This window comes from Artibeus jamaicensis, unplaced genomic scaffold, assembly GCF_021234435.1.
Source record: "Artibeus jamaicensis isolate MK-2021 breed Jamaican fruit bat unplaced genomic scaffold, CSHL_Jam_final scaffold_916, whole genome shotgun sequence".
NCBI classification, from domain to species: domain Eukaryota; kingdom Metazoa; phylum Chordata; class Mammalia; order Chiroptera; family Phyllostomidae; genus Artibeus; species Artibeus jamaicensis.
This window is the reverse complement of record NW_026522059.1, coordinates 37,076,793-37,102,393: the sequence shown is the minus strand read 5'-3', so window position 1 is coordinate 37,102,393 and position 25,601 is coordinate 37,076,793. Positions and strand designations below refer to the sequence as shown.

Here is a 25,601-nt window from a genome sequence, read left to right as displayed (position 1 = left end):
TTGAATATACAATACATGTGGAACTCAATAAGTAGTATCTTTATTTGACTTTTAGTGAAAAACGTAAACTTGCTCTTGTTTTTCTGAATTCCTTTTGGGTTGCCTGTTGTCTAAATGTTTATCGTCTCCAAACTTCGTGTGTTGAAATCCTAATATTGTACTTAGTGCAATGGTATTAGGAGATGAAGCCTTCGGTAGGTGATTAGGTGGTGAGGGTGGAGCCCTTGTGAATGGGATTAGTGTTCCTATAAAGGAAACCCAAGAGCGCCCCCTCGCCCTTACACCAGGTAAGGGTAAATAGACATCTGCAGTGCAAAAGAGGGCCCTCCCCTGACCATGCTGGCACTCTGATTTCAGACTTCCAGCTTCCAGAACTGTGAGATGTAAATACTGGTTTATTTTTATAAGGTACACATTCTATGGTATTTTGTTATAACAGCCTGAATGGACTAAGGTACCTGGAAGTACACATTTGTTTTAAATCGGTTGAATTCTTAAATGAGATTTTGAAAGGATTGACAGATAAAACTACTCTTAGAAAATGATTTGGTATAGCATTGAGACAATATGCTATCCTGTTCTCTAGGTTTAGTACATTCATTTATTCAATGGACATTTATTGAGCAACTTCTATTGTAAACCACTCTGTGAAATACTTGGGATCTGGAAATGAAAGATTTATTTCTCGCCATTAAAGAGCTTACAGTGTGATGGGAAGGGCAGTTGAATGAACAGATGTGGGTGAGAGCACAGAAATGCTCTGACAGATATATACATAGCGTGCACATGGGAGAAGGAGGCATCTAATGTAGGCTGCAGGGTGAAGAGTGATCAAAGATAGCTTCCAGGAGAAGGTGGCCTCTGAGCTGATGGCTTAGTGAGTTACTGGGAAGGTTCACTGACACAGAGGGAGAGAAAAATCTGCCTGGGAGCCCACGTGTAGTTCAGCACAGCTGGAGAATTAGATGGAGAAAGGGGGTGGGTCAAGTGAAGGCTATGATGTTGGAGTTCTGGGTCATAATCAAAGAATGAACAATTTATTGAGTGCCTAGCACTGTAATTTATAGATGTCACCCCTATTCTTTTTATTGAAAGCATTCTTATTCTTTTTTATTGTTTCTACAACTGAAGAAAGAAAGACTTGGGGAGTCTAAGTGGCTTGACCCAGGGGCCACATGGCTAATGAGTAACACACAAAAAAAGATCCAGACCCAACCTTGTCTCTGAAGTCAATGCTCTTTCTACTGATCTGAGGTCTTGACTTCCCAGGAGTGTTGAATGACGTGTTTATATCCTGCAAGCCTTGAAGAGACACTAAAGATTCCATCACTGGCCCTTACTTCTTCTTCCTGGCAGAAATAAACCAATTTATCTGGACATGGAGTTTTCACAATATTATTAATTAAATTATTACAAGGATGTAACACAAGCTTTGATGATTAAGAGTAATTTTTCTCTCTTTAAGTTACTTTCCATATAATTGAATGGGTTCATTGTCCACAATATTAATTTGCATTCAAGTTTAGTATGAATAATTTGTTGCACTGGCCCTAGATAAGCAAAATCAAAAAGGAGAAAATAGCAACATAATGAAATTAACAGAGAACTGGATTGGGAGTTCATGCAGGGACTTAAAATAACCTCTGTCACAATTTAATTTAAGCATTCAATTTTACTAATACAATGGTTGATTTTCTTCTCTGTCTTGTAGAAAGTTTGTAGGCTTCAAGATTCAGCTCTACTTTGGAATTTTCTTAGTCTCCATTTTTTAGTTTTTAAAATAGAAATACTTGCTTTACAGAAATAGTGTAAGAACTGAGTTCAGTGGACCTGTGTTTGGTCTATAGCAGCTACAAGATAGAGACCCTTTTCCTTTCCTTTATTCAGACAGTACAGTTAAAAACTAGATGACTGATTAAAGACTTTTCCTTCTCATGGACTTGAATGAAATGGAAATGGGTAAGCCTTGACAGGTGTGGCATGGCTCAGTTTGTTGGGTGTCATCCTGCAAACTGAAAGGTCACCACTTTGATTCCTCTTAAGGGAACATGCCTAGGTTGTAGGTTGGGTCCCCAGTTGTACAAGAGACGACTGGTGGATGTTTCTTTCATCCTCTTACTCCCTCCCTGCTCCTCTCTCTAAAAATAAATAAAATATCTTTTAAAAATGCAAAATGAGTTATAATTGTGGGAAGTAAGGGTTGCTCTAATTCTATCCCCTCAGTTCTATCCAGTCTGCCTCAGGTTAGATGCCCAACTTTGGAACTGTAGGAAGAGATCATGCTTTCTAAGAGTAGGAAATTTAACAGAAGAATTTTAGTATGAAAATAATACAAGGCCAACTTCTTTTTCAATGAGGAGCTCCTTCGATAGCCCACTGCCTGCTCTTGCACCCAGACTTTAGGCGACAGTTCTTTCCTGAAACTTTCTGCTTCCATCTATATTTTATTACTGTTGCAGAACAATGCCTCCTCATTTTGAAAGAAAACCTTTCTTCATGAAACTTTTAGTTACATGCCTTAATTTTGCTGTATGAAACAAGAAATAATTCTAACTTCCCCTCCATCTTTTAAATCTTCCGTTAAATATCACTATTATTTTCTCTGTCCTTCTGATGAAAAATGAGCAACTTCTTCAATTGCCCCCTTGTGGCCTTCTTTCTAGACCTCTCACCATTTCAGTCACCCCTTCTCCCAACACACCACACTGAAGCATGATAGTCAAACCTGATTAGCAATGTACAACTCAAATATTAACAACCTAGAAGAGTTTATTGTGTGTTTATTAATGATGCTTGCTATCGAAATAGCTTTTTCAGCAATGTCCACTGTACTGGTGGTGTACACTAAAGTTGTAGTTACCTAAACTTTTCCCATAAAAAAAAATATGATCTGCTATGTAGTTATGTTTCTTTAATTCTATATTTATCTGATTTTTTTGAAGCATAGAAGAGTATTTTGCAATTAATTTCATTTGGTTATTTTGTGGTTCTTGAAAAATTTGAAAATCTATTGTCGTGCATTGTTTTATCTCACTTGCTGTGGAAGCTCTTTCTCATCTGCAGAAGTGGCCATCGCTGGCCTCCATTCACGTCCTAGGCTGGGGCACACCATGCGTGATTGTATGTGGCAGGCAGCCATGAGCCTGGTGTGCAGCCAAATGAGTGATTACAGAGTCTCCCAGTATTCAAAGGCAAAACTCTGTGTGGCAGGTGCCTTGATTAGCTTGATTTGTGTTGTCTCTGGGCTTCAAAGGACATTCTAGAAGAGAAAAGAGAACTGTTTCCCAGGAGACTTGTGATCTTTAAAAATATTGAGGCTGCCTTTTCATGAATCAGCTTTATTAAATTGATATGGGCAACTAACTGGCAGTGACCATTATATGAGTTACATTAAACTTCTAACCTGCAGCGTTGCTATGGGTTTGAGACAGGGCTAAATAGTTTGGCTCTGAAGTTCACTGTCAAAATGTGTCCAGGATTTCAAGCGTTTATCACAATTAACATCGAGAGTGTGTAAAATTAGGTTACACATGTTATAAGAATTATTTTTTGTCTTGAAATTTTTGGCTTTTAGATTCCCCGACCTGGCAGGAAATCTTTTTGGCTCTTCTGCTTCTGATCCTAGCTGTTTTCACAAAATGCAAACACATGCAAAAACATTGTAATAAACCTCAATGTTCAGTCATGTTCAGTAAGACTTCAAAAGATGTTTGCTTTGAACTTGGTTCTAAAGATGGGCATACCTTCGTGAGAATGGAAGATATCTTCTTACTCTTTATGATGTGGTTTGGCCCTTTCAAGGGCCCCAAATAAGCTTTGTTCTGTAAGGCACATTAAATTCATTTTTGGACTGAAAATTAACATAGAAATTTCCTCCTATAGAACATCTTGGGGCCCTAGTCTCCAAAGGGGTGAGGGTTTTAGACCACAAAGGAAAAACTGTACTGCATCAAAGAGACTTGGAACATCATCATGAGCTCTGTGCCCTGTCTCAGATTTAATGAAGCATTTGGATTGCGGTTCATGAGGTTGCTGGATGTTGGGTGATCTGCATAAACTCTGATAACACTGTGTAGTTAACAAAACACATGAGCCTAGGCTGAAGGGGTGTAGTGTGCCCTGTAGTTAGCAGTATATGATTCCCTTCTACAAACAGGTTCTTCCACATCCTTTCCTATTTTGTTATACATCTAGATTTTATCCAGCTTCTCTGACAACCACACTGCAAAACACTTTCTCTGTCCTAGAGGGAAACTTTGTCTTTGATACTCCTCAGACTAAGTTAGCTGATGGGACTGAAAGTCTCTCTTTGGTGGACAATTTCATTGGATCTCACTCCTTTATTGTTATTCTTATAGTCTACTGGTAGTTTATTTTCGTTCATCTGTGTTTGGGGTCATTATCTAACTCAGGACAAACACGGTCAATTTCTTAAATGTCTTTCTCCTGTTCATAGTTTGATGGTAGTTTCTGAGGATCCCACATAGATCTAAAATATGATCTTGCTATTACAATCTCTATGAGCCTGGCATTTCTGCAATATTCAAAACTTTACACAAAGTCTTTGTCTTTCTATGTTTCTAACTATATTTTTGACTGTCCTTTGATTATTCAGCACCTGAAATTAGAAATGTGTGGCTTTTGTAATCATGTTCACTCATTCAATAAATATTTGGGAGTAACTCATACATGCCAAGCCCTGTGCTAAGTACTAGAGGTGGTAAAGAGACACATCTATTATCAGAGCGCTTCAATGGTAACCTTAGACCAGCCCAAGGCTGTGCTCCTCTGCATGGAATAAGGAGTCCTCTGGGTCAAGGGGACATATCCACCTGGAGATTGACCCTGTGCTAGATACCAGGATCCTGGAATCTCCTGCTCAGATGATCTCTAGCCTGCTTCCCAGAACTGCCTGGGGCTTTTTCCCTAGTCCATAAATTGTTAGGCCTCATCAGCTGTTTTGGGAGGTTAAAAATGAGCTTCAATTTTTAGGCCTGATTAGTGGGCAAGAGGCAGCTGTTTCAGGAGGGTGTAAACAAGCTTGGAGACACAGGCACTGATAGCTACTCACGTGCTCACAAAACCCTTTGCGGTTCAGTGTGGGCTGGGGGACAAGGAGGGCAAGGATGTGGGTTTGGGGTCAGCACTGCCTTCCTGCTCTCCTTTTTCTGCCAAGTTATAGTGTAGAACTAGAAGAAATACAAAATTCTGAATTTCAAGCAGGACTGCCAAGTCTGATTAAAAGTCAGAGACTTTCTGGCAGAGTTTGTTGGCAACGTGGACCTCTGTTGATTTCTTTCCTCAGGCCCTACAAATGCTAAGGGTAAGTCTCTGGAGCTGACATTGTAGTAGAGAACTTCAGGCCAAGGCAGTCAGAGCAGCAAAATCTATAATGATTGGAAGCAGTGGGAACATGTGGTGGGGCAAGGTGGGGGCAATGAAAGCCTGCAGGTTAGGGAAGTCTCTCTGGAACCAGCGACACAGAACTTAGATTGTCGACAGTAGAATGTACTAGGTTATATCAGCAAGATGGCATGCAATGCACAAAGCAAAGGGTTGAGGAGGGAAGCGCGGACAGAGGGAAGGATGAAGGACACCGAGAGGTAGAGCTGCTGACAATTGGGGGACTGGAGCCCATTCAGCATGGCTGGATTACTGGGGAGGGCCTTGACTTGAAGGGAAGATGGGCAGAAACACTTGTTAAAGATATAGTCCTTACTTCATTTTCTCAACAATTAGTTTCTCTTGACTTGTGTCATTTGCTTCTGTGCAGTTCTGATGTCCCAGGCTTTTTAAAATCCCCTTTATTTCACCCTCAATCAACATTCCATTTATCCATAATTTACTGCTGAAAACTTATTTGTATGTGAAGCCATTCAATAATTACCTGCCATCGAAAGTGCAAGATTTTTTAAATAATAGAGTGACACAGATAAGAGGAGATACATTGAAAAATGGCATCTGATTTCCCCACATTCAGATCCCCTTCCAAGATGTATTCTTAAAGAATTAAGCATAACTCTAAATTTCCTACCTTATATAGTGTAAGGTTGGGTTTTTCTGTCTTTCATTCATTAAAATTCTGCTAATACGAGTACTAATGCTTTCTATCCTGATTACTAATGATGACAGCCGGGGCTTTTACTCTCATCTGCTATGCTCTATAGACATTGTTTTATTTAATCATCACAATAACCCATGAGGCACATGGTGTTATAACCATTTACAGATGAGGAGATTGCGACCCAGGGAAGTTATGTAACTTGCCCGGTGCACATGAGCAAAAGTGCTGTGATTACATACTTGCTTGACTCTAAAGCCTGTCCTCTTGCTTCTCCAGGACAAGACCATCTTTTGGTACTTTCTGACAGTAAACAGAATTAAAGCCAAGTCTGGGTCCTCTGACCAGCCCGTGTTAAGCAGCAGAAATAGTGTACATAAACACACGTAGTGGAAACTGCATTTTCAAATTATCCTAGAGATAGGGAAAGCTTCAGAGTGAGTAACTGTGATACTTTTATTTAAGACCCCTGCTATTTTCTCCTCTGAGTAACTTTACTTACTTATTTGGAAGTCATCTCTTGTTTTCGGGAAATTGATTATACTTTATACTTTTATATAGTTTCTCCCAAACAAGTCACAACTCTCCTGGTTACACTGTTTATGGCATCAGCTGCCAAGTTTGTGACAGGCTAGATCATTTTAATTTATGCATTTTGTTTGTTTATTTATGTACTGAAGGAATTAATTAAAAAAATAAAAATTTGCCCCTTGAGATAAATATGTTAAAGATTAAAAATATTTTTGAATTTAAATGCGTTTCAGCATTATACTGCCCACATCTATCTATATTTACAAGTTAGTGTAAAAGAATTTTCTTACAAAGTTTAAATTCTTCGATACCTCATTAATATGTATTAAATAATGCAAAGGTGTCTGAAATGTGAAACTGGTCTTTTTTTATTGAAATAAAAACTTAGAGACATATGTTAAAAGAAACAAACGTAGAATCATTTGTGTCTGTGCATCTGTTAGAGAAATATGTTTCTCTTAGTGCAGAGAAATGCCTACTTTTATTACTTACCTAAAAAATCAATCAGGTTTTTAAATTAAGGAAACATGGGTTGCGGACAGGAGAATAGAAGTCTTGGTATTTCGCGAGCATCGGGTCCATCCATGGTCCTATGTGCTCCCGTCTGAGTCACAGTTCAGGAAGTTGGTCACCTTAGCCATTTAGCCATTTAGCAAAGATGCAGGTTAATTTAATTTTAAAAGAATACATTCTATGTTTGGTTTAAATTACGAGGCTGCCATTCATATTTCTGTGACCTTGGAGAATTTATACAGGTAATTTACAAATTCCAAAGTGACATCTATTGATTTTTTTTAAAAGCCTAATGGAATAGAATTTAAAAGGCTTAATTATTTCAAATGGTAAAAATGAAAATTGCCAAATGATTTTTATGAGGTCAGTGTTATAATTAGATTAGCTTAAGATTCTATCCGAATGGTAAGAGTGCCCTGTAACTACTTTTCTAGATGTGTAACTAGTAATTACCTCTTTATATAGACCAAAAGCTTTGGATCAATGAGGTATTAGGTGTGTGACCGTGGAGATGTAGCCAACAATAGAACAGTCTAAAACTTCACTCTAATTTTGTAAGAGTTGCATTCATATTTCACATTTGTGCTTGTAACAATATAGTTAATGCTAGAGACACCTATCAGTTTATTTTAAAATATCTTTTTACTACAAATAAAACACAAATATAGAAAAATCACCAGAATCCAATGTTTGGCTTACTTACTCATTATAATGGGGACTTTACCCAGGTGAAGAAATTGACCTGTGTCTGACAGCAGAGAAATCGCTTCCATATGCTCGGTCCCTGTCACAACCTCTGCCCCTCCCCACAAATAAATAGTTTAACTTTTATAATAATCAACTTCTTGCACTTTAAAAGTAGTTTTGTCACCCAAATATGTATCCCTTTACACTATTGTTAACCTCACCATCTTTTTTAAATGAGGTATGTCCTTAAGTATCTTTTCATTCATAGGTTCCTCCTCCATTTCTTGCATTTTCTTATAATTTATCCATTAAACAACCCTGACCCTTGACTCGTAGAGTTTTCCACAACCTAAATTTTGCTAACTTGATATTTGTGTTGCAATATAACATGTTCTTCAGTTTTTAATATTTTCCTGAAAATTACCCAGAAACAGGGCAAAGCTACTCTTTGGCATGATGAAAGGAGACACATAATACCTGGTTGTTTCTCATTTTATCATCTTAGGAGCCATTGATGCTTAATTCCAATACCCACGTATTCACTGGTAGTTGCCAAGTAGTGACATTTATGTTCTATGATTTGTTTTGTATTTATTTGTTGGAATACTTTTGTTAAGAAACACTTTCCTTCATGTACTGATTGCTTATCTAGGAATTCAGTTCTCATAAGAAAGGCAGTATTTACCAGACCAGGACTTTGGAAGGAATAACTAATGAAAACAATTTTTGCCCTCTAAATGAAATGGGAAAGAGAGCATGTAACCAGCAACTCTCATAGAATCTGATACATATTTTGAGAAAGATGTGCACAGGGTCAAAGGAACACATAAAGACATGAGTGACGGGGACAGCGTGGGAGGCAGGACACCACCAGTGGGTGGATCTGTGGAGATGATACACACATTTATTTACAAAATAGTACTACTGCACTGTACTAGCTGTGTAACTCTCTCAAGTTTTTAGTACTCTCCAAATTTATAGTCTCCTATGAAACTCAGCCTGCCATCTATACTTTCTATATGAGGAAACTCAGTTCCAGGAGAAAGTTGTGACTCTTCAAGATTTTATGGCTGATAATTTGCTGCATTAGCAAATTATATCATTTTAAAAAGGTTTAATGAATACTTTTTATACATAATAATAGTGAAGTGGCATTAACAATTGGAATGATAACTTAACACATATCAGAGAAGACACACATGACTAGTATGATGAATAGTTCAAGGTCAAATGGGTTTTTCTAAGTCCATTGATATATTCTCAATCTAATTTTAAATCAACACAATTCAAAATCATTAACTCTAGCTATCCATTCTTACAGCCCTGCCCTCTTATCCAGCCCTTCTCTTGTCCAGCATCCACTGATGAAATTTTCTACTCTCCCAGACAGGGAACCTCTCATTATTGGCTTTGCCCTCCTATTTTTTTATGGGATTTTTAATGGGATTAAAAGAAAGGAAATAATTTTTTTACCAACCAGATAATATTTGTTTATAAGATTGTGGGAACGTTTGTAGAAAAAATTTTTTTTAACTTAACATGAAAAGATATTGGGAGCAATAGTATCTGTACATATACAACATCTATCCAGAAGGTATCCTGCCATGTAATATGATAAAGAGACATTTATTGAAGAAGATACAAAATACAAGAAACATTGTACACAGACAGTGGTGCCTCAGTCCCCCTCAAAGCAGGCACTTTGGGACCTCACACAGTTCTTTAAGTTGCCATCAGCTGCCCTGTTGTGTTTTCCTGAATCTCATCAACAGTCCGAAATCTCTTCCTTTTCAAAGGTGATTTTAATTTTAAGAAAAGGTAGAAGATGCAGGGCCTCAGATATGGGCTGTAGGGGGGCTGAGTCACCTGGGTAATTTGACGTTTTGCCAAAAAACTCTGCATGAGGCATTGGTAGGCGTGTTGTTGTGATGAAGCTGCCAATCACAGTTGCCCATAGCTATGGCCTTCTGAATTCCATGAATAGTTTCCATGGAGGAATGTTCAAGTGCAAAATTTGACACAGATTCATAGCTCTATTTGCTCCATCATTTTGAATGCAATGGCTACACAGTACACATGCTCACTCAGTGGTGTCTACTGCCCCACTGACTAGTACAGTGAAGTTGCCATTGTTCACATGTGCATATTTTAGTCCACTCTCCTTGGCTACCAGGTTACGTTTATGTCACATAAACAGTTCTCATTATATTAACAATGGCTGGACTTTTTTCAGACAGACCTTATATATAAGTCTGAAAATAAGCATGACCATTTATTGACTATATTTGAATTTACCAAAACTTCTGAGTCTCTAACTATGGCACTCAATTTTTTATTAATTGAAAATAGACCACTGTCTGTTCTCTTGGACATCAGTAGTTACCAATAGAGTTTGCCAGAGTTTGGAAAGCTGGGCTTCAGTCCACTATCATCGGCCACAACTTCAGTAGCTCTGTGCAATAATGCAGTTATAAAACACAACACATAACCATCCTATGAGCAGCAATATTAGAGGGAATTATCCTATAAAATTAGGAAATGGTACATGGTAATATCTCTATATCCAAAAATACATCACACCTTTTAGTGCATAGTATAACTGTTGCTCTTCATTTTAATTCTTTTGGTTTCGTGTATTTGCTCTGGTGTGTCTGGGACCTTGCATGAAATTTTCCTTCTGCGTGACATGTGTCCTCCTTCTATTCAGCGTCTTGGTCTGACTTGGTCTGTCTAGAGGACAAAGCTTACAAAAATAAATTCCTCAACTTTTAAATCCCTCACTTCATCCTCCATTACATATATCCAATGGCTACAACAGCACTCAGCACATGTGAGCTATTGACACATGCTTGTTAAGTAAATGAAAGCCGAGGTACCTTTTCTTCCCGTTATTCCTCATAGCACCTTGCGCTTACCTGTGCCAAATACCTTTTGCTCTGTATTCTAATAACTTGTGTATTTGTTGTCTCAGGATGAACTTCTTAAGGTAGGCCTTAGTTCTTGTTCACCAGTTTGTCTCCACACTAGCACAGCACGTGGCACCCCATAGGTGCCTAGTAATTATGGTGAAATAAAAAATGAGTGAAGTTTTATGAGTCCCTTGGATTCAGAAATGTCCTTGCCTTTCCCATCGAGCTCCCAATTTTTGGCAGGTTCTAGATACCTCAGGGACTTGTTAAGGAGGTGCTCTCCATATTAGGATTATTGTTCGGTTTCATTTGAAAAAAAGGTGGGGAGAAAGATCATTCTGATAGAAGGAGCTCATGGAAATTTCTTTGAAGGAAATTAATACCAGAAATCTTAGACGTGAAATGTTTGTGAATAAATGTACTCTCCATGCAAGTGAGAGTGAATGCATTTCTCTAAGGATTAATAAGAGATGAATAAAAAATACCTACTATTGAGAGAAGAAAGGCACGGTATTGTGAAAAAGGGCAGTAGGTTCAGGAGGGCGTGAGTCTAGTTCTACTTCTGTGTCCAGGGCGTCCCATCTCACTGTGAATGTGTCCTTAACTGCAACGGAACTAGGGGAATGACAGAGGCTTTGTCCCTACAGCCATGACCCCATGTCATATGTTAAGCAGTAATCCTATCAGCCTTTTTCTTTCTTTCCCTGAGTTTGTAGTATATTTTGTAATTCACATTGAAAACATTTTAATCTGGACCGTGGTTATATTTAGATTCATGATAAGTGAAACCACATTTCAGGAAATACCTTTTCTCCTCCCCCCCTTTTAAGGCATAGTTTCCATGTACGCTGCCCTTTCCCTCCTTCACGTGCCCCATCTGCCTCCCGTGTAGCCTCTTTCTTCTCTTTGTTTTTCAAGGGAAATTGCATTTGGATATTTTTGATTCATTTCCAGGTGATTACCAAAGTATTATGTTGTTAGGATGACTTGTTATTTAAAATGTCAATTCTTTAAAACTATGAAAAGGATGACTGAAGTTGATAGCTTTGTGTTTGGAAAGGATTTTATTTCATTAGCACCCCCAGCTGGGGAAGCAGGAAAGGTCAGCCTTCCTGCGGTCAAGTGTTGGAAGGTAGGTAGGCATATCGAATCAAGCCTCTTGATTGGGGCCATCCCTTCTGACCCTAATACTTAGAGATCCTGAGGCCTTGTTCTTGGCCTTGCCCGCTTGGCCCTGTGCCAAGTGTGTAATCCTGTCTGCAAAGTGTTTGTTTCCTCTGTATTTTTCTCCTAGTCTTTTACTCCACGTTCCTCATTCATCAGTGCTACCCCGTGTCAGTGATTTATGAGTGGCAGTTACAGCCAAACATCGGCCTGTGTGGCCATTGAAAGGAATGATGTGTGAGTTGCTCCTTTTCTATAGGGCAGATTTGAAGAGGACCTGCGTGGCACTGTGGGAAGAGGCAAGCCTGAGAGGAGACCCTATAAATCACATCGTGTTTTAGTTGTATTTGATCATCAAGGAAAAGTCCTAGTCATCACCTGGTCTTACAATGAAACTGCAAGTGTCCAGACGATTGGGGAAATCCATTTTACTCCAGCTCTGAGGAAGCAAATTACCCTCTTTGGGGGAGCAGCCATGGCCTGCTCTCAGCATCTCACAGCTAGCCCTTGGGTGTCCAAAGGCCAGCCACCCGGGCTGCAGAAGTTGACTCCTCCAGAGAGCAGATCTGTAACAACAAGCAGCTTGTCACCTGGTCCTCTTAGACACCCAGGCAAAGGGGAGGGATTATTAAGACAAAGGACTAGTCTGTCACAAGGGAGAGCCAAGTTGGAAGAACCTACAGCATTCCTTCTAGACTAGTTTTCCAAATGAGCGGAGGTAGTGTAGCAAATTCAATCATAAAAAAACAGTTTTTCTGAAATAAGTTTCCAACCTTGCCTAATGCTTTGAGTTAATTTCTTCAGTTAGGGAGATTTTTATGGATTTGATTTTTCTAGTAGTTTATTTCTTAGTTTAAGTAAATATAACTGTCATCTCTTTCATTATCTTATCCATTGACCATCCTAGGAGCTTGGAGCTTGTGGAAACATCTAAAATGCAGCATATTAATTTTTTTGCTATTGGAAACCATTATTTGGAAGAAAATATATTACCCTATCTAAGTTTTTAGGAATGCCAGTACTTTATTCTTTGCTTAATTTTTGTTTTGAAATGAGCATGCTTTTTTTTAACCCTCTCAAAGTACTTTGTAGTATACATCACTTTTTTTTAACTAAAGTAAATTTAGTTTTTTATGTTTTAAATTTTTTATTTCCATAAGGTAAAGGAGGGTTAGAGTGAAGTTCAGTCCCAGAAACACCCTGTTTAGCTTCCTGACTTCACGCTCCACTCAGCACATCTCATCATCCTTCAATACATGTATTAAATTGGCCTGAGCCTGGCTTACTTCAAGTTGTACTGAAAAACCAAATCAATATATGTAAAAGTTCTTGAAAATAAAAAAAGAGGAAACTTGAAGCATTAGAAACAAATGTAAGCTTATTCGCATTTATTTAGTTATCTTTTAAACACATATGGTGTTCTAGAATTTATCATTTTTACAGTATTTCAGAATTTATTTCCAAATGTCTCTGGCATATAGGATAAAAAGATAATTTACCCAAGCTAACAAGTTGTTTGACAATTTTGCCTGCCAGTGTTTGTATGAGTTTGTGATATATGTTTAATGTTTTAAATTTCAGTGATTTAAACCTCAGTGATGACTAGTGTTCAATGAAGTGCTAGTAAAAGGCACAAATAATGGAGAATTAACTAATAACATATAAGTAAGGTGAGAAAGACTTTATATAAACATTTGGTAAAGGCAGGTTAATGACCTGTGCTCTTTTCATAAAATAGTCTTAAAACTATGTATTAGATCCTCACACACAATTATTGAATATAGAACCAGTGAGTTTTATTCTTAATCTTATTATGAAAACACAGTTACAAAATTAATAACAAAATTTTGTACTACTCAGTTAGCATTCCGACCTAAAATTTAGTTAGCTACTCTAGGCAGTTGTATGTTTATGTCACCTAAAATTACTTAAAAGTTATACTGTCGCCTTGAAAAAATATTATTTCCTTCACAGAAAGTGGCCAGTCTGATCATCTTACAAGCATCGGCTGAGATGCTGGGGAAGTAGTACAGTTTGGGTGTTGCTCCTGGGTTTTGCTCTTCTCCATGACTCGCTTCTTTGATTCTTTCTTCTCCTTCTCCTGACCTTGTCAACCTCTCTTCCTCTTTGCCTCTAGGGAGAAGCCCCCAGTGGAGGACAGTCATTGAAAAACTACATGGAAGAAGTGAGTTTTGAGGTGGCCTTGGGACATAGTCTGAAAACAGTCTACCTATCAGATAGGATGAAGCCCTCACACGGGCTTTCTCCAACTGCCTGTAGGGTTTCCAGCCTCTGCCCACTCATGGGGCACACACACACACACACAAACAAGACAAGTACTGTTATCAAAATTGCTTTTGTTCCTCATTGCTAGGGAGATACTGTATATCAGTGCATCCTGAAAAGGAAGGTAAAACTGCACAAACCTAGTGCCATCATATACTTTCAGTCACAAGAATTTGCTAATATCCTGGTAAATGAGAAACATTATGTTATATATTGGCCATCCCCTTCAAAATAAAACATGATCATTTCTTCCATGATGAGAACAATCTATACCAAATAGTCATTTATTTGTGTGACAAATGCTTATCCAGACTGTTATTTGGGCAATCTGTTTAGCAAAGTGCTGTCTTAACCATGAAGACATACAGGTGATTTTTGTTGAAAAATTATTTAGACTTCTTGATTCGTTTGGGAGAAGCCCGAGGGTGCTCTGGATCACATGATGTGTTTGGGGGCAGGCTACGAATGGTGTTTGGGAACTTTCAAGTAAACCAGTGTCTAGAATCTGTGACACTTGATCTGACATCTAGCCATAGTGGTCACTGCATTAGCCATCTGAATCCCTACAGGTGAAGGGACCTGGGAGACAGCTGGGTAATGAGGTCATAGAAGTACCAAATATTAGATTCGAATTCTGCTTCTTAGCCAGAAAGTCTGTTTCTCTAAATATTCTATTCTTGCATGCACAAATTCTTTCAAAGACAATTTTGAATGCCCTACTGAGTGTACCACAAGGGAAGAACCCCCCCAAAACAGAATTATCTTCTGATGAGTGGGCCCCTTGCAGTATAGGCTTCCCCAGCTAGGTGAGTGTTCTAGGAACCCATGTGTATCAGTGTATGAGCTGGTGGTGTCGTGAGAGGCTGCAATCGGTTTCAGTGAATTTTTTTTTGAAGACTCCTTCAATATGTTTGCCCATTTCATGATGGGGGATTTACGAGTGCACCCACCCACACTGTGCAGAGTGTTAAGCAGTTTTTGACCCAAAACAGCATGACCCATGTGCCCCACCCTCCCTGTTCACCAGATCTTGCCCTGGGCAACTTTTTTCTTTGTTTCTCTGATGAAAAAAAGTCCTCAAAGGGAAATGTTTTGCTGATGGGGAAGAGGTGAAACAAAACAAGGCAGAAGCACTAAAAGGCATCAAAATTCCCAAGTTCAAAAACTACTTAGAGCAGTGAGAAAACTGTCTTGATAAGTGTATGACATCAAATGGAGAGTACTTTGAAGGTGACTGAAGTTTAAACATGTAAGAATAAATATACATTTTTTATAAATAAATAAATTCCATTTTTTGTGGTTCCCCCTTGTATGTAGTTCATTCATTTATTCAGACCACTGAACCCATACATAAACTCCTTTTTACTTCCAGATCTCTGGAGAGGAAAACCAGAGTATATAACCCCCCTTTAAGTCTCTAACATCCTGGTTTTCATTCTCATTTGGAGGCGGCTGGCGTTTTTTGAAAGGTACATGGAGAAGGGGCAACAAAGACAAAAAAGGACATAACCAGGTAGATGTTCTGAGCTCAGGTTAGAAAAATCAAAATATATGGGGCACAAAAATGGAAGGTTGGAGCTCCAAGTTTAAATTTCAACTTAAGAATTGGATACAGAAATGAATAGAGCACATTAAGCAATAAATGTCGCCAGGGCGAGGCAGACACTATTTTTGATGTGTACACTAATAGGATCTCCCTTTAAGATTCTGTGGTTGCCCAAGTGCTTGACTCAGCATTCCCCACAGGCTGGTAGGGTCTTGGCGGGTAGACCACCACCACAGGAAGGGTGCCTGATACCCCTTGTAACGCGTGGTGTAGAGGCCTATCGCTGTGCAGTAAGGGGGACATTGTGGTGCTGATATAGGAAATGGGCTGCATACAGGAGAGAAAACTTTCAAAGTGTCTTATTCTAACTCTGTCGTTCTCATCCTACAAAGATCCTTCTGTCTCCATCATTACAAATGTGCATGTAAACATACATGTCATATGTAATTGTAAGTGCTGAAAGTGATGAAAAGGCTGAGAACGTGTCCCTGCTCAGTGTGGTCCTCTGACTAGTAACATCATCATCATCACCTGGGGGCTTGTAAAAAATTGCAAAACCTGCGTTCTAACAAGATCCCCACGTGATTCATAAACACCCTAAAGCTTGTGGGCACAGCCCTAAAGTGTTTTTTCCAATGTTATTTCTGGAGAGTAACTTCATACATCATGGAAAATCACCAATTTTATATAATACAGGTAGAGGAAAATTTTATTAATAAAGTTAAGAGTTTTTGTTTATTCATCTACTCTGAGGAATAATGATTTTGGTTGAGTAGAGGTATAAAATGTCTGTAGCTTACGAGATTCATTACGGACTTTCAGTTTGAATTTACAAGTGTGTGCAAACTGCCCAAGGTAAGCCTTGCCTTTCTTGGGGGTTCAGTTTCACATAGTAATTTTTATCTAATGTTGGTTGGTGTTTAGCTTTTAGCTCTTATAAAAATCAGTGTGCTTATCCTTTATAGTCAAATTGTAAGTTTGATCTTAATTAGAGAACTGTTCACTTATTGATAGTTTTCCTGGTTTGTTGTTTGTTTGTTTTTTTGCAGACAATCATTGGGTCTTTGAGAAATATACTCAAACTCTTCTTTATTGTGAACAAGTCAAAAATGATAGCTTTTGTTTTTTTCTCATGTACACTCTTATTTCACTTTTGCCCTCTTTGTTCATATTCCTAGAATTGGCAAACAATAAAAACCAGTATTTATATATGTTAGAAACATTGAAGTTAAAGCTCAGCTAGCAAACATTTACTCTTATTTAGTACACACTAAAACTCATATAAACCATAGTGTTTACACTTTTAATATATTTAACATTTCTTGCTAAGTTTGAACAACTCTACAAATCAAAGTCTCTGGGGTTTTTTATTTATTTACTCATAATTAGACAGAATTATTACCACGTGAAGTCAGACAGTTCTGTTTAGACCTAACTCATAATTAAAGATACAATATGGTCTCAAAAAGTAGTGCTAAAGTGGAATTTCTAGTCTGTATTTTATATTGTTTAATGGATTATTTTTGCAGAATAGAATTTATATTTTTGACCAAATTTAAAAAACAAGAAGATATTTTGTAATAGTCTACTTTTCCTAATCTTCAAAGTGGCTCTGAAAGTTTAAAAAAATACATATTCTTTTATAAGGCACTTAATAACTCAAGGGAGAAATAATAATTTCACACTACAAAAATTTTAGTTTTGGGAATCATAATATCAACATTCGTTATGTGTGTGTGTGTGTGTGTGTGTGTGTGTGTGTAAAATTTAAAATAAATTGTCAAAATCAAATACTTCCAAAGCTAGGCCTTTTGTAGAGAAGCTAGTCTATTTAAAATATCATATTTCCTAGATTAATAAAAGGGAAGCAGCATAGTCTGCTAGTTAAAAATCCCCTCATTATTGGAGAAATGTGTTAAACATTTACAAACCAGGTAAGTGCTGTAAAATGAAATCTTTGAGAAGCTCTGAAGAACTGAAGACTGAAGTTTATGATTTTTAAAACTTTTTAAAGAACAACTGAGAGCAGTTCTTCACAAACTCAGGAAGTTATTGGTGGAGGCAACGTTCAGAGGGGTGTGAACTAGCTCAGGGTGTCAGGTGACAGTTTCACTGTCTCTGAGGGTGTCAGACGGGAAAGGAAGCCTGTTAAACAGCAGACCTTTTTCAAATCTGTCGAGGTTGGTTTTGCCAGCTGCACCATCTGAACTGGAAAGGGGATCAGTTCTGTGCGACAAAATGTATTAGAATCACCTATCCTGCCAATTTTGTCTGGTTTTTTTTCCTATGTTGTATTCTGTGGTTGTTAATGCAATGAAGTTCTAACTATACTTCTGAAGGAGCGTGCATGACATTATTCTCCTAAGTTAATAAGAGATAATTGACTTTTCATCAAGCACAGGGATTTACTTTTTAAAAATTGAAATAACCATTATTCACTATCATAGTTTTATTCCACTTAGGAAACTAAGAAACAGGGATTTTTTTTTAAAGTAACTCTAATTTGTCATTGATATTCATTAAGAATTGATACATGTTAAAGGATAACAATTTTTTAAAATTTATAATCATGTCTCTCAGAGAGAGATAAAATGAACACATTAAAGATTTATTCAACTCATTAGTTAATGAGGAACCAGTAAGATGTTACAACCAGTCCAAAGAAGATTTCAAACTTTCACAAATATAGTTAAATAAGAAATGTTGAAGTACAGTTATAAATAAGTTCAAAAATTGGCAAAACTGATTAATATCAATAGGATATTAACTGCATTTAAATAAGCACCATTTGCATTTATGTAGACAAGAATTTTTTTTCCTACTATAAATATTTATAAAGTACATATTTGTAAAATAAATCAAAGTCAGTGAATGACTCAGAACCTCCATCAAATCAGATAAATGGAAGGGCACTCTGGAAAATTTGTTACTGGTTCCAAATCCACGTGTCTGATGCTCTGAAAGAGCAAAACTCAAAACATCAAGAGTTTGGAGTAGGGAAAGGTTTATTGATTGAGAAGTTGCCAATCAAGAATTTTAGGATGCTAGCAGTTTCTGAAATTCATCTTAACAAAGTTCAGAATTCTGATTTCTTTTATGTCAAAGAAGGAAAAACAAGAGGGGTTGTTTTTGTAGAAACTAAAGCCCCAAGCAGAATTTCTCTGACGATTGCATGTCTAAAGCAGTAGCTACCAGCCTGAAGACCATTGGAATGAAGGAGGCCTGAACAAGATGGAGTCAGAGATATTCAGTGAGCATTTCACTGTTTTACAAAATGACTTAGTTTTCGGTGACTACGATACAGCCAGTAGTGTCTCATTCATTTCAAAGCTTTTCATCACTTTATCCCACAATATCTTGGGTGAGAAAAATCCACCAAATGGGGTGAGTTAGGAAATAAGATGGAATGCAATCTCAGTGCATAGTGTAGTGTGGCAAATTTGTCAAATAAATGTATTTTAGAATCTCATTTATCTTGTAATGTTTTTCGCATTCTACCATACTTTTTCTAACTTTATTATTACTCCCTTTCTTTTCTTTGCCAAGAACCTATTAGTTCAAACTTACAGCTTCTCAAAATTACTACCTCCCTTATTAGGTTTTAATTGCCCTTTTGTAATCCCCATAAGGAATGAGCTACAGAAGTATGGTTAGCATAGGTACCTAGATATTAATAAAGAAAGGGAACAAAAGGAATCAGGCATTAAGAAGCCTAGTTTACTAAGGAGCTACAGCTTTACACACTCCCTAGGGGACTGTAGCATTCCTTGCCCAGGGGATTAAGACTCCTCCCTCCCCTCTGCAGAGATAGGACTAGATTTCCAATCTCCCCAGAGAACTGCCAATGGTACCAGATTACCAGGGGAAAAAGGAGCGGAAATTCCTCTGCTGGGTGCACACCTGATAGAAGCCAAAATAGAGCAGGGGGAAGTGCTTCTACTATGAGGCATGCACAATAAGATGACAAATTTAGAGGCTTGTCGGTCTTGCTTGAGAAAGGGTCAGACTCGATAAGGTACATAAGCCCCCAGAAGATCTAGGAAATATATTAGTTAGGGGGAAGACTCAATGCCAGCCCTTGAAAGATTGGAAAGTTGATCGGTTAGTTTGGAAGGGCACCTGGTCCTTTCCAAGACTGAGATAATATAATCAGCCTAATAAAGTCTCTCTCTCTCTCATCCTCTAACATGCACTCACCCCATTCATTCACATTTTCTTTCTCTATAGCAGCCATGTGGGCCTAGAGGCCACATGGACCCTAGGCAAGAGCTTGGACACAGCACCAGCTGGAGAGTGCAGCTGGGAACACGGACTAAGCTCACTTGATGGAGACAAAGACTGGACTAGACTAACCTATAATATGGACTGAACCAATGACACAGAGTTTCTGGAACTTCTTTCACAGCTGGACAAAGCTGAACAAAGCTGAACCCAGTACAGTTCTTTGATCTTGCTTCTACAATAAACCTTAGCACTGAAACATCTTCCCATATGTGGGTCCCTGGTATGCTTTTCTTGTTACTCCAGGAAAGGACCTCATTTTCACTGACAAGAGTATAATTCACTAAAGAATTATGGATATCAGCCTGATAATATAGGACATTTCATTAACAAAGTTATTTCCAAACTTTATTCATTTAAGTATGTAAGTTATATATGGAGAGATTCATTTTCATGGAAGTAGAGTCTTGATTCTTTGTCAGCAGAAGTAGTAGTCAGCATTCAGTGTATCTGGAGTAGAGTGTAATTTTGTTTTGCTTTTATATGTAACATGCTTCAGGGCTCCTTATTTTATAAGGAAGGATCCTATGGTGATAAAAGTACAATGAAAGTGATTAACCCTTTTTTGAAAGATGGAAACTAATATTTTGTGCATTAATTTTATTCTTAACCAAAGGGAAAGTAATATTTATTGCCTGAATTAAAGTTTCCATTGGTGAAAATTTGAGCAAAGGAACATTTTTTTTTCTCTAAATACGATGAAGTTGCAGGGCCACACATGACATAAATCACTGATTGATTGCATTTAGAGAATCTAAAAATAAGCTATTCATGTGCAATAACAATATTGCTGAAGTTTATAAAGCACTTACTCTGTTAGCTGATAGAATGATATGTTGATACAAGGCTAGCAACTGTTTTCCATATGACACATGTCACTATTTCTCACCACTCCTAGTCCCTGGACATTTGCATACTTATGGTGAAAGTGTTTTGGAAAAAGGATGAATGGCATTTCTTCTAAAAGCAATCCAAAGTACTTGCTCTTGGGAATATGAAAGAGTTTGTGCTATGGTCAGATCCGGTTAATATTGCTGTAGAAAAAGGAATTTTTTAATAAGATGGCAAAAAGGAACATGTCAGCTGTTGTTTATAAAAGTATTCAAGATTTTAGCTCCTTGACCCCATCAAAAAGAATTATAAGTAGTCTGATGGGCTGAACTTCGGACACACACGGTACTGTTGACATTGATAAAGAAAACAGGTGCTTTACCAGCTGTATTCAAGGGAAAACCAAAGCAAAACATTTAAGCAATCTATTAATAGTAATATTTGTACTACCTCTACAATTCCAACAATGCAACATTTCAAAGCTCTTCCAGAACTATGTATTTTACTGAGCTAATGTTCCATCTGTACTTTATGTAATTTGCAACAAAGAACAGTTGGGTGCTTCCTAGATTTCTTGGGAGTAAAGTCATTAAAACCACTAAGCAACAGGTAGTTTGGTTGAATATTCTGAACTATTGTGGGCAAAAGTAATTCAGCTAACTTATTAATCACCTATTATGAGAACAGATTCTAGTATTCGGGCCTAAAAGTTAATTAACCAAAATAACTTTTAAATTAAAAACATTTTTTCATGATCACTTTAAAGTTTTCTCTTTTAAATAAAAAGATTAGCCATTTGATTTTTACCCTACAAAAACCAAAAAGTGCATCTTTCATAATTCTTTAAATTTCACATGTTGTATTTTTTTAAAAAACTGAACAATGTGATTTTCCTCTGTTACATGAAAAATTTTGAAAATTTACTTCTGCTGTCTTCTATACTGTTATGGAATTTTAAACCTAAGATCTTTCACATTTATGCTGCTTCCTTAGTTATAGACCCCAAGATCAAATCTAATAATTAATAAACTCAAAAAAATAACTTAAATCTTAAAAATAAACACTACTCTATATCTAAATTATATACTCCAAGATTAAATATTTTTAATTCTTTGCTGACTTTCCCTTTAACAGTTCATGTAGTGCCTCTCACATACTACTAACTATAAAGGAATCTAGACCTAAAAATTTAACTGCTTGTGAAGTACTAGAGATGAGCTAATACAGTGGCTTCACCCTCTTCATTGTATCCCAAGAGGATGTGACATGGCTTAGATCAACCCTGACAAGAAGTTGTGACTCATGACCCCTGGGGCAAGGACTTTTCACTGCAAAGCCATCTCTCAAGTGACAGGAATTTAAGTTTTAATCTGATTAAGAAACTATTCTCGAGAGTTGCTCATGCTAAAAGACTTAAGATTTTATTTTTAAAGTAAAAATTGTTTTTCATTTTGTTGTTTTTATTTGAATTTTTATTTATTTTTAAATTTTAGAACTGTTTTGGGTTCACAAAATCTATTGCATAGATAATACAGAGAGTCCCTATACATCTCTCCCCAAGTTTCTACTATTATCATCTTACATTAGTATGGTTCACATGTCATAATTAATAAACAGATATTGATACTTTATTAGTAACTAAACCCTTACTCTATTCAAGTTTTCTCCCTTTTTCCTTCAAGTCCTTTTTCTGTCCTCAGATCCCATCCAAGATAACACGTTACATTTTGTGGTCGCGTGTCTCCTTAGACTCTTCTTGGTTGTGCTCATTTCTTAGACTTTCTCTGTGTTTAATGACCACAGAAGTTTTGAGAACTATTTAGTTCATCATCCCTTAATTGAGATTTGTATGATATTTTTCTTATGGTTCAACTGAGATAGTGTGTTTTTAGGAGGAAAACCATAGGGGTAAAATTTTATTTTCATCCCATTCTATCAAAGGAACATCTTATCGACAGGAATTATTGCTGTGGATGTTGACTTTGATCACGTGGCTTTAGGTAGTATTTGTCAGGTTTTCCCATTGTAAAGTGAGTTAATTCTTTTTTGCTTTGCCGTTCCATATTGAACTCTTTGGAAGAAATTCATTACACATAGACCATTCTTAAGAAGAAGGAAGTTATTAACCACTTCCTTAAGGAAGAGTGTCTACATAAATATTTGCCCTCCTTCTGCATGGCATATTAGTTTGTATATTGAGTATTTATTTATTCAATCATTTTTATCAGAAGGAACTCATAAATATTTATTTTATACTTTGGGTAGTAACCCAATGCTACCTTATTTGTTTTTCTTGCTCAAATTTTTCTAGACTTGGCCACTGAGATATTTTTTTTGATTTGGCTCCTTTATCCCTTTGATATATCATCATTTGTGTGTGTGTGTGTGTGTGTGTGTTTCTTTCTGGCACATCCAGATGCTCTAGACATCTTGTATATTTCTTGCCTCAGTCCAAGAATCAGTCAAGAGTATGGCTCTTTTATTGAAAAATGGTATCACAAATTAAGACCTGGATGGTAGTTGTGTTCATTGCTATTGGAGTGTCATTGTGTTTAAGTCCTCTCAACTGCCAGAGCAGGCAGATATATGTGTGATTACTAACCCATGTATATATAAATATCTATTAGTATTTCTGTTTGTAGCCATTTGTATATATGGTAAGCTAAATATAAATTTATACTGATGTCTTCACTCTAATACATTATACTTGGATTATTCTAGCCTTGCTTATTTGTAAACTCCCATTCCAACTATCTGTATATCTATATATCTATACTGATATCTATCTGTCTATCTAGATATGTGGTTTTTAGAATTATTAACCTGTATGCCCATAGGAAACAAGTTTATCAGCTATAGCACAGTTCTTGTGTACAGTTTCTTTTGCTTTTAGTCTTACAGACTCCTCTTAATGTCAGTTATTCAGGTTAGCACCTTATTTCCACACCCCATCCAGTGAAGTTGTTTCATACATTTATAATGTATTTAGATTACTTTTACATATTTTGCACCTCACCTTGGGATCCCCCAATATCCTAATTTATTCTTTTTTTTCATTTGTATGCATTTGTAACAGGGCGCAGCCAGGAGGGGGCCCCCCAAAAAAGGATTTGGGATGGGGCCCAGAGCTCAGGGTGTCCAGGAAATATTAAGATGTCCTCACCCCCCCCCAGGGGGAAGGGACAAATGGAGCCAGGGCCATTGAGAGCTGTTTTGCATAGCAACAGTTTTGCAGCTAACCTCTAGAATGGTCAGTTAACATATGTATAACCTTTGACTGGTTTCATAGATATGTTAAATAGCTGTGGCCATGCTTTGAGCCAGGGAGAAGGGAGTGGCTTCTACCCAGGATGTAACTGGGAGCTGGTCCCCTGAGTTACAGTGCCAGCGTGAGAGCTTGGAGTTGATTGGCTCCATGTCATGGGGCCACACCTGCCCAGACTAATGATGGCAGCCCAGTAAAGCTGGGAGAGTATGAGAGTCCTGGCAGGTGTAACTGATTGTAGGAGAAGTCGGAAATGGGGATGCAAAGGAGGATAGGTGCAGAGATTTAAACCCAGACTGGGCAGCCATTGGAGGGGGGAGCCACATGGTTTCAGCAGAGTTAAGACCTCCTCTTGCTGAGGTGAAGAGGAGGGAAAACCATGCGGTTTTGGCCAGAGTGCAGACCCCGGTAGCCAGATGAAAGGGAGAGCCACATGGTTTCAGCAGAGTGAAAGAGCACCACTCGGCTTTGCCAGAATGGGGACCTCTGCAGCCAGGTGAAGAAGAAAGCCACATGCTTTTGGTCAGAGTGCTGACTCCTGCAGCTTTGGTAGAAGAGGCCCACAGGGCTTTGGGATGCTTCCTTTGGCCACGTGGCCTAAGAAGCAGGAGAGACTTTGCCTAGAATTTGGTACAAAGAACTCTTGCTAGTGGACTGTGAGAGGGTACCACATGACTTTGGATTAACTCGAGATCCTGCCTGACGGCCAACACAGCTGATGATATCAGTGGCTTGGAAAAAATGGATGTGTGCTCTTTTCCTGATTTACGGTACCCGGAGTTGGGACAGTGGAGAAGGGAGAGCTGTGTGCATGTGTAGGTGTATACCCTAAAGGACTTTGATATTTTAATGGAGGTGTTAGGCCTGAATAGCATTAAACATTTCGTTTCCTTTTCACAAATCTCTGGCATTGAGAGATGTCTTTTCAATTGACGGCAGACAGAAGAGCCCGGTAGATATTAGTATACCATCCTTGGAAGGGGCCCCTGTTGTTCTGTAGCAGTATTTTTGGCATCCTTGGGTGGGCCGAGTATTGCCCCGCCTCGGACCTCTTTTTCGGTAACACATTGACATGTACTTTGTGGTATGAAGTTCTATGGGTTTTGACAAATGCTTACTGTCTTATATTCACCATTATAATAGCATATGGAATAGTTTCACATCCCTAAAATATTCCCTGTGCTTTACCTATCAACTCCCGAAACCCTCCAAAACTGGAAAATTATGCCATTTTGAAACACTGCATTGGGACTAAACCTTTGCAGAGGTAACCATGCACAATCAAGGGACAGCAGAGAGGATGTTTCTCTCACAAAGGAATTGATTGACTGATTTTAGAGAAAAGAGGGAAGGAAAGAGAAAAGCAGAGAGAGAGAAACATTGATTTCTTGTCCCACTTACTGATGAATGCATTGGTTCATTCTTGTGCACGCCCTGACTGGATATAGAACCAGCAACCTTGGTGCATCAGGACAACACTCCAACCAACTGAGTACCTGGCCAGGGCCATACAGAAAATTTTTTAAA

General features: G+C 37.8%; 1 protein-coding gene across 1 annotated transcript in view; it reads left to right on the top strand.

The window, feature by feature from the left end:
• CUNH8orf34 (chromosome unknown C8orf34 homolog) overlaps positions 1 to 25,601 on the top strand; it is a 299,403-nt gene that overhangs the window by 256,611 nt on the left and 17,191 nt on the right. Inside the window, exon 12 of the mRNA XM_053661119.1 lies at positions 14,003 to 14,050. Coding sequence (XP_053517094.1) covers positions 14,003 to 14,050 — 48 coding nt within the window. The remainder of the gene's footprint in view (positions 1 to 14,002; positions 14,051 to 25,601) is intronic.